Raw genomic sequence first — 10,000 nt, forward strand, 5'->3', positions numbered from 1 at the left:
TATATATAGATATTTATCTATGTATATTGCGAATTACTATTATGATGTACAAGTATAAATATCTATATTTGCAAGCTGTGAAATTCATCATTTCAAACCATGGCTGTGATATATGTGTGGTCAAGTATTGCTATTAGTAATATTTTAGTGTGTAACTTTTAATTCTGAATGTGTGATAAAATAACGTGAACGCATACCTATGACTGACTGATCTAGGTATGTGTGTATCAGGTAATATTGCACAGCTGTTTGTGTTTAGGTTTCTCTCTCTCTTTTCACAGGTGTTTGTGTTACTCTCCCTGTTTCTACGTACATGCATGTATGGATTTGCTTTTTCTCAACTAAAGCCACTCACAGCTAAATTGTGCCAAATTCGTAAGAGCAATTTGTCAACGACTTTCAGAAAAAAAGAAGAAAAAGTAACGGATATGGAATATATTACACATGCCTGGAATATAGCTCATTTATGCCAGATCAATATGTCTGTCATTTTCTATGCAATGCGCAATGCAAGTAACACGATACAAGCCCTAGATAAGAATTTTGATAAACCCCCCCGCCTAAATAAACAAACAAACAGCTGACCCAAACCACGCGCCGCGGTGCAAAGTAAACAAAACCAAGATAACAACGCCCATGTCCTTCTATCTGCTTTATTTCAATTTGTGGCTCCTAAAGGAGCCGATGTTGGTAGAGGAGGCAGGTAAACCGTGCAACCTTCTAATTTACTTGGAGGAGGTGTACTTGGTGACAGCCTTGGTGCCCTCACTCACAGCGTGCTTGGCCAGTTCTCCGGGCAGCAACAGCCTGACGGCGGTCTGGATCTCCCGGCTGGTGATGGTGGAACGCTTGTTGTAGTGTGCAAGGCGGGAAGCCTCAGCTGCAATGCGCTCAAAGATGTCGTTCACGAACGAGTTCATGATGGACATGGCCTTGGAGGAGATACCGGTGTCGGGGTGGACCTGCTTCAACACCTTGTAGATGTAGATGCTGTAGCTCTCCTTCCTCCTGCGCTTCTTCTTCTTATCACCCTTGGTGATAGACTTTTGGGCCTTACCGGCCTTCTTGGCAGCCTTTCCGGAAGTTTTGGGTGGCATCACGGTGGTTATACCTTCAGTAAACACTGATAAGGATTTTGACCTGAAATTTCCTTATATTGGCCGACACGGGCGCCAGCCTCAGGTGAGTGAGCCGCGGCTAGTGGCTCAAAGGGCGTGCCACCGTTGCCATCTAACGCCATCGGAAAGTTTCAACGGTGGGCGCCTATAAATAGGGATGCTCTCGATTGCAATTGCAAGGTTTTTGAGATACCTATAAAGCAAACATCATGTCAGGTCGTGGTAAGGGTGGAAAGGTCAAGGGCAAGTCAAAGTCCCGCTCGAGCAGGGCCGGCCTTCAGTTTCCTGTAGGTAGGATTCACCGCCTTCTGCGTAAGGGAAATTACGCTGAACGTGTCGGAGCAGGTGCCCCTGTGTACCTGGCTGCCGTCATGGAATACCTGGCTGCTGAAGTTCTCGAGCTGGCAGGTAACGCCGCCCGTGACAACAAGAAGACCCGTATCATCCCCCGTCACTTGCAGCTGGCCATCCGTAACGACGAGGAACTGAACAAGCTCCTCTCTGGTGTGACCATTGCCCAGGGTGGTGTCCTGCCTAACATCCAGGCTGTGCTCCTCCCCAAGAAGACTGAGAAGAAATAAATCTTTCTCTCGGTTGCCTCTTTTCAACAACATCGGCTCCTTTCGGAGCCACAAAATCTCCCTAGAGATGTAATTGACTACTCAACTTATCAATCCCAAACTAATAAACTACCTACTCAAACCCCAAGCCCCAATGCATAGATTGCAATATCAATGTCATAGTCTTCAATAACATTGCCATCATACTCAACTTCTCAACAACCTACAAAACAACTCACCGATGCCCCCACACCCAAAATCAATTTAAAATTCCAAAATCAATGTTCATAAAGAGTGAGAAAGAGAGAGAGAGAGAGAGAGAGAGAGAATCAAAGCGAAAGAAAACATAAGAGAGAGAGAGAATCAATGCGGAATAGAGAGAGAGGGAAAGAAGAAGAGAGAGAATCAATGTGAAATAGAGAGAGGGAAAGAAGAAGGAGAGAGAGAGAATCAAAGCGAAAGAAAACTTAAAAGAGAGAGAGAGAATCAAAGCGGAAGAAAACATAAAGAGAGAGAGAGAGAGAGGGAAAGAAGAAGAGAGATAGAGAGAGGGGGAAAGAAGAAGAAGAGAGAGAATCAATGCGAAATAGAGAGAGAAGGAATGAAGAAGAAGAAGAAGAAGAAGAAGAAGAAGAAGAGAGAGAGAGAGAGAGAATCAAAGCGAAAGAAAACATAAAGAGAGAGAGAGAGAGGGAAAGAAGAAGAGACATAGAGAGAGGGGGAAAGAAGAAGAAGAGAGAGAGAATCAAAGCTAAAGAAAACGTAAAGAGAGAGAGAGAGAGAGAGGGAAAGAAGAAGAGAGATAGAGAGAGGGGGAAAGAAGAAGAAGAGAGAGAATCAATGCGAAATAGAGAGAGAAGGAATGAAGAAGAAGAAGAGAGATGGAAAGAAGGAGAAGAAGAAGAAGGAGAGGGAAAGAGGAAGAGAGATAAAGAGAGGGGGAAAGAAGAAGAAGAAGAGAGATGGAAAGAAGGAGAGAGAGAGAGAGAGAGAATCAAAGCGAATTTGAGATAGAGGGAAAGAAGGAGAGATAGAGAATCAAAGCGAAAGAAAACATAAAAGAGAGATGAGAGAGAAAGAGAGAGAGAGAGCATCAAAGCGAAACAAAACATAAAAAGAGAGAGGGAAAGAAGGAGAAGAAGAAGAAGGAGAGGGAAAGAGGAAGAAGAGGAAGAATAAGAAGAAGAAAGAGAGAGAGAGAATCAAAGTGAAACAAAACATAAAAAGAGAAAGATAGAGAGAAAGGGAAAGAAGAAGAAGAAGAAGAAGAGAGAGAGAGAGAGAGGGAAAGAAGAAGAGAGATAGAGAGAGGGGGAAAGAAGAAGAAGGAGAGAGAGAGAGATAGAGAATCAATGCGAAATATAGAGAGAGGGAAAGAAGAAGAAGGAGAGAGAGAGAGAGATAGAGAGAGAGAATCAATGCGAAATAGAGAGAGAGGGAAAGAAGAAGAAGAAGAAGAGAGATAGAAAGAAGGAGAGAGAGAGAGAGATAGAGAGAGAGAATCAATGCGAAATAGAGAGAGAGGGAAAGAAGAAGAAGAAGAGAGATAGAAAGAAGGAGAGAGAGAGAGAGAGAGAGAGGGAATCAAAGCGAAAGAAAACATAAGAGAGAGAGAGAGAGAGAATCAATGCGAAATGGAGAGTGAGAGAGAGAATCAATGCGAAATAGAGAGAGAGGGAAAGAAGAAGAAGAAGAAGAAGAAGAGAGAGAAAGAAGGAGAGAGAGCGAGAGAATCAAAGCAAGAGAAAACAAAGAGAGAGAATCAATTCGAAATGGAGAGTGAGAGAGAGAATCAATGCTAAAGAGAGAGAGGGAAAGAAGAAGAAGAAGAAGAGAGAGAGAGAAAGAGAGAATCAATGCGAAATAGAGAGAGGGAAAGAAGAAGGAGAGAGAGAGATAATTAAAGCGAAATAGAGAGAGAGAGGGAAAGAAGAAAAATAAAAGAGATAGAAAGAAGGAGAGAGAGAGAGAGAGAGAGAGAATCAGAGCGAAACAAAGCATAAAAAGAGAGAGATAAAGAGAGAGGGAAAGAAGAAGAAGAAGAAGAAGGAGAGAGGGAAATAATAATAATAATAATAATAAGAAGAGAGTCAGAGCGAAACAAAGCATAAAAAGAGAGGCAGAGAGAGAGAGAGAGGAAAAGAAGGAGAGAGAGAGAGAGAGAGAGAGAGAGAGAGAGAGAAAGAAAGAAAGAAAGAAAGAAAGAAAGAAAGAGAGAGAATCAAAGCGAAACAAAACATAAAAAGAGAGAGATAGAGAGAAAGGGAAAGAAGAATAGAGAGAGAGAGGGCATAACATAAAATCAAGAAAATAAATAGTATAAATAAATAAATCTGAAGAGACGAAAAGAACAAACATAGCAGTATGAAAAAAGGGCGGGGGGGATAAACAGAAAAAAAAAGATGAAGTAAAACGCGAAACCACAAAAAGAAGAAACAATAGTAAACCGGACAAGTGATAGCAGAAAGAGAAACTATAAGAGAAACAAAATAAAACGAAAGAACAACAAACAAAGAAGACAAGACACGAAATAGAGAGAGAGGGAAAGAAGAAGAAGGAGAGAGAAAGAGAGAGAGAGAGAAGGAAAGAAGAAGAGAGATGGAAAGAAGGAGAGAGAGAGAGTCAAAGCGAGAGAGAGAGAAACTCAATGCGAATTTGAGATAGAGGGAAAGAAGAAGAAGAAGAAGAAGAAGAAGAAGAAGAAGAAGAAGAAGAAGAAGAAGAAGAAGAAGAAGAAGAAGAAGAAAAGAGAAGAAGAAAAGCGAAGAGAAGAAGAGAGAGAGAGAAAAAAGAGAGAGAGAGAGAGAGAGAAGAGAGAGAGAGAGAGAGAGAGAGAGAGAGAGAGAGAGAGAGAGAGAGAGAGAGAGAGAGAGGAGGGAAGGAAGGAAGGAGTGAAGATACAAAGAGAGGTGTGCGTGTGTGAAAGAGAAAGAGAGAGAGAGAGAGAGAGAGAGAGAGAGAGAGAGAGAGAGAGAGAGAGAGAGAGAGAGAGAGAGAGAGAGAGAGAGAGAGAGAGAGAGAGAGGGAAAGAAGAAGAAGGAGAAAGAAAGAGAGAGAGAGAGAAGGAAAGAAGAAGAGAGATGGAAAGAAGGAGAGAGAGAGAGTCAAAGCGAGAGAGAGAGAAACTCAATGCGAATTTGAGATAGAGGGAAAGAAGAAGAAGAAGAGAGAGAGAGAGAGAGAGAAACTCAATGCGAATTTGAGATAGAGGGAAAGAAGAAGAAGAAGAGAGAGAGAGAGAGAGAGAGGGAGGAGGAGGAGGAGGAGGAGGAGGAGGAGGAGGAGGAGGAGGAGGAGGAGGAGGAGGAGGAGGAGGAGGAGGACGAGGACGAGGACGAAGAAGAAGAAGAAGAAGAAGAAGAAGAAGAAGAAGAAGAAGAAGAAGAAGAAGAAGAAGAAGAAGAAGAAGAAGAAGAAGAAGAAGAATGGAGGAACATGATGATAGAAAGAACAGAAAAATGATGAGAACAAGAGGGATATGAACAGTCAGCATAATTAAGCAAACGAACTATACCTTAAATGATCAAACTCTGTATACGAACTAAACACAAAACAATCTGTACGCCCTCTTGTACGCTACGAAAAAGAGTTGAGTATTTGTTGAAAAGCTCTCTGAGAGAGAGAATCAAGGCTAAAGAGAGAGAGAGGGAAAGAAGAAGAAGAAGGGAGAGAGAGCGAGAGAGAGAGAGAGAGAGAGAGAATCAAACCCCAAGCCCAGATGCATAGATCGCAATATCAATGTCATAGTCTTCAATAACATTGTCATCATACTCAACTTTATCAACAACCAACAAAACAACTCACCGATGCCCCCACACCATACTAAATGAATTGCATTACCAATGCCGCTATACTCAGTTCAATACCAATCAACTAATTTACTCATCAAAAATCAGTGTTGATAAAGAGTGAGAAAGAGAGAGAGAGAGAGAGAGAGAGAGAGAGAGAGAGAGAGAGAGAGAGAGAGAATCAAAGCGAAAGAAAACAAAGAAAGAGAGAGAGAGCGAGAAAGGGAAAGAAGAAGAAGAGAGATAGAAAGAGAGAATCAATGCTAAATAGAGAGAGAGGGAAAGAAGAAGAAAGAGAGAGAGAGAGAGAGAGAGAGAGAATCAATGCGAAATAGAGAGAGAAGGAAAGAAGAAGAATAGAGATAGAAAGAAGGAGAGAGAGAGAATCAAAGCGAAAGAAAACATAAAAGAGAGAGAGAGAGAGAGAGAGAGAGAGAGAGAGAGAGAGAGAGAGAGAGAGAGAGAGAGAGAGAGAGAGAGAGAGAGAGAGAGAGAGAGAGAGAAAGAATCAATGCGAAATAGAGAGAGAGGGAAAGAAGAAGAAGAAGAAGAGAGATAGAAAGAAGGAGAGAGAGAGAATCAAAGCGAAAGAAAACATAAAAGAGAGAGAGAGAGAGAGAGAGAGAGAGAGAGAGAGAAAAGGAGAGAGAGAGAGAGAGAGAGAGAGAGAGAGAGAGAGAGAGAGAGAGAGAGAATCAATGCGAAATAGAGAGAGAAGGAAAGAAGAAGAAGAATAGAGATAGAAAGAAGGAGAGAGAGAGAATCAAAGCGAAAGAAAACATAAAAGAGAGAAAGAGAGAGAGAGAGAATCAATGCGAAATGGAGAGTGAGAGAGAGAATCAATGCGAAATAGAGAGAGAGGGAAAGAAGAAGAAGGAGAGAGAGAGAGAGAGAATCAATGCGAAATAGAGAGAGAGGGAAAGAAAAAGAAGAAGAGAGATAGAAAGAAGGGGAGAGAGAGAGAGAAGCAATGCGAAATAGAGAGAGAGGGAAAGAAAAAGAAGAAGAGAGATAGAAAGAAGGGGAGAGAGAGAGAATCAATGCGAAATAGAGAGAGAGGGAAAGAAGAAGAGAGAGAGAGAGAGAGAGAGAGAGAGAGAGAGAGAGAGAGAGAGAGAGAGAGAGAGAGAGAGAGAGAGAGAGAGAGAGAGAGAAAGAATCAGTGCGAAATAGAGAGAGAGGGAAAGAAAAAGAAGAAGAGAGATAGAAAGAAGGTGAGAGAGAGGGAATCAAAACGAAAGAAAACATAAAAGAGAGAAAGAGAGAGAGAGAGAATCAATGCGAAATAGAGAGAGAGGGAAAGAAGAAGAAGAAGAAGAAGAAGAAGAAGAAGAAGAAGAAGAGAGAAAAAGGAGAGAGAGAGAGAGAGAGAGAGAAAAGAAGAAGAGAGAGAGAGAGAGAAAGAGAAAAAAAAAGAGAGGAGAGAGAGAGAGAGAGAGAGAGAGAGAGAGAGAGAGAGAGAGAGAGAGAGAGAGAGAGAGAGAGAGAGAGAGAGAGAGAGAATCAAAGCGAAACAAAACATAAAAAAAGAGAGGGAAAGAAGGAGAAGAAGAAGAAGGAGAGGGAAAGAGGAAGAAGAAGAAGAAGAAGAAACAGAAGAAGAAGAAGAAGATGAAAGAGAGAGAGAGAGAGAGAGAGAGAGAGAGAGAGAGAGAGAGAGAGAGAGAGAGAGAGAGAGAGAGAGAGAGAGAGAGAGAATCAAAGCGAAACAAAGCATAAAAAGAGAGAGGCAGAGAGAGAGGAAAAGAAGAAGAAGAAGAAGAAGAAGAAGAAGAAGAAGAGAGAGAGAGAGAGAGAGAGAGAGAGGAAGAACAGAAAAATGATGAGAACAAGAGGGATAGTGATGGTGAGGATAAGGATAAGGATGAGGATGAGAATGAAAAGAAAGGACGAGTAAAAGTAAAGGAATATGAACAGTCAGCATAACTAAACAAACGAACTATAACTTAAATGATCAAACTCTGTATACGAACTAAACACAAAGCAATAGGGAAGGAGGGAGGGGAGGGGAGGGGAGGGGAGGAGACGAGACGAGACGAGACGAGACGAGACGAGACGATATGATATGATATGATATGATATGATATGATATGATATGATATGATATGATATGATATGATACGATACGATTTGATATAATATGATATGATATGATATGATATGATGAGATGATAATAAGAAAGTGAGAAATGCCTAAAGAAAAATACAATAGAAAAGAAGCGAAGAGAAGAGAATAAGAAAGGGAGAAATACATAGAGGAAAATAGAAGAGAAGAGAAGGGAAGAAAAGAGGAGGAGGAGGAGGAGGAGGAGGCAGAAGAAGAAGAGGAGAAAAGAATAAAGAGTAATAAGAGGAAGGAAGGGAGAAATGCATTGCGGAAAATACATACATACAGACACAAGAAAATATCGAACGGGTTGACAAACGACACAGGAGAATGGCGAATGAAATACATACCATACTTGCTGTAAATTCACTTTCTCTCAATAATAAAATAAATACAGTAAAATGGATGTGTACTCACCTATCGAACAGAGGCCCTGCCATTGCCGAGTTGAAATTGCTTGAAGATCGGAATTGCTTTATGTTACTAAGATGGATTATCAGTTCAGAGTTCACAACGCACAAACAGTAATTTTCTTTTTCTTTTCTTTTTTAATGCACAATTGATACTTTTTTTCGAATTTTCGCACCAGTACTGTTTTCACTCTTATAGATTCTGACTGTAATTTTCTTTCTTTTTTTTTATTCAATCGCACCGCACAATTTACACTTTTTTCTAATTTTCGCACCAGTACTGTGTTCACTCTTATAGATTCTGACTGTAATTTTTTTTTATTTCAATCGCACCGCACAATTTACACTTTTTTCTAATTTTTGCACCAGTACTGTGTTCACTCTTATAGATTCTGACTGTTCCTCTATAGCCCGGTATGACTGCAAGAGAAAAAGAAAACACACAAGATTTGGAAATAGAGGGGAAATGGGGAACAGCAACCTCACAAATGATATAACACATGAATTAACATACAGGAAATAAAAAAATATCCATAGCCACACCCTCTAAATACACAGCGAGAGCATTAGAGAACAATGACACCAAATAGGGAGCAACGGCAGACACAAAACCACCGATATGTATATTATATATATATATATATATATATATATATATATATATATATATTTATATATACGGAGGGAGGGAGGGAGGGAGGGAGGGAGGGAGGGAGGGAGGGAGGGAGGGAGGGAGGGAGGGAGGGAGGGTGGGAGGGAGAGCGAGAGAAAGAGAGAGAGAGAAAGAGAGAGAGAGAGAGGGAGAGAGAGAAAAAGAGCGAAAGAGAGAGAGCGAGGGGAAAAGACAGACAGACAGAGAAGGAAGAAATGGCGGAGGAGAAAGAGAAGAAATAGAGAGAGGGAAAAAACCATGAAAATAAAAAGATAAAGTAAATGAAACAGAAAAAAGAGCAGAAGACGAGGGGAAGCAAGACATTTGGAGCGTAGAAATGATATAAAATAGCGTAGACACATAAACAAAATTCAAGATAAAGGGGCATGAACAGTTACATGTACGGTAAATCCATTGATCACACAGCGTAATATCAACCAGTTAATGAAAACAATGAAAATGAAAATAAGGGGGGCAGAACAATATGTGTACAAGAAACATATATGTACTCACCATTTTAGAGAGATGTAGAAAGAATTCGTATGATCCAAGCACTGAAGTTGACAGGAGGCGAATAGTAATTTCTTTCGGGAAAATCTGTTTCCACTGTGCATTTCCCTCACGAAAAGACGAAACAGAAAAAAATGGGCAAGAATGATAATATAAAAAAGAGGGAAAGGGAAACGGAGAGAGAGATAGAGAGAGGGAGAGAGGGAGAGAGGGAGAGAGGGAGAGAGGGAGAGAGGGAGAGAGGGAGAGAGGGAGAGAGGGAGAGAGGGAGAGAGAGAGAGAGAGAGAGAGAGAGAGAGAGAGAGAGAGAGAGAGAGAGAGAGAGAGAGAGGAAAAGACAGACAGACAGACAAACAGAGAAGGAAAAAATGGCGGAGGAGAAAAAGAAATGGAGGGAGGGAAAAAAGAACCATAAAAATAACAAGATAAAGTAAATGAAATTAAAAAAAGAGAAGTGGACAGTGGAAGCGTAAAATTGATATAAAATAGTGTAGACACATTAACAAAATTGAAGATAAAGGGGCAGAGACAATTACTTGTACGATAAATTCATTGATCACACAGTGTAATATCAACCAGTTAATGAAAACAATCAAAATGAAAATGAAAATAAGGGGGGCAGAACAATAAGTGTACAAAAAATATACATGTAGTTACCTTTCAGAGAGATGTAGAATGAATTCGTATGATCCAAGCACTAAAGTTGACAGGAGGCGAATAGTAATTTCTTTCGGGAAAATCTGATTCAACCGCAGTGAGGAAGCATCCGGAGACGGCGAGAGATGGACTGCAACTGGCAAGTGGGAGGACACTATGGAGGAATGAGGGCGGAACTTCCAGGGGCAAGGAGGAGGA

General features: G+C 40.9%; 2 protein-coding genes across 2 annotated transcripts; one reads left to right on the plus strand and one right to left on the minus strand.

Annotated features, from left to right (window-relative positions):
- Positions 1 to 627: 627 nt before the first annotated feature.
- LOC147467930 (histone H2B) lies at positions 628 to 1,139 on the minus strand. Its single transcript, XM_086556243.1, has one exon. The coding sequence runs from the start codon at positions 1,095 to 1,097 to the stop codon at positions 726 to 728; it is 372 nt and encodes a 123-aa protein (XP_086412369.1). The 5' UTR covers positions 1,098 to 1,139; the 3' UTR covers positions 628 to 725.
- On the plus strand, positions 1,137 to 1,755 carry LOC147467931 (histone H2A-like). Its single transcript, XM_086556244.1, has one exon. It carries the CDS (start codon positions 1,328 to 1,330, stop codon positions 1,697 to 1,699), a length of 372 nt encoding a protein of 123 aa, XP_086412370.1. The 5' UTR covers positions 1,137 to 1,327; the 3' UTR covers positions 1,700 to 1,755.
- Positions 1,756 to 10,000: the final 8,245 nt, after the last annotated feature.

Source organism: Penaeus japonicus, unplaced genomic scaffold, assembly GCF_977035675.1.
Source record: "Penaeus japonicus unplaced genomic scaffold, GWHDUDI00000001_assembly GWHDUDI00000032, whole genome shotgun sequence".
Taxonomy (NCBI): domain Eukaryota; kingdom Metazoa; phylum Arthropoda; class Malacostraca; order Decapoda; family Penaeidae; genus Penaeus; species Penaeus japonicus.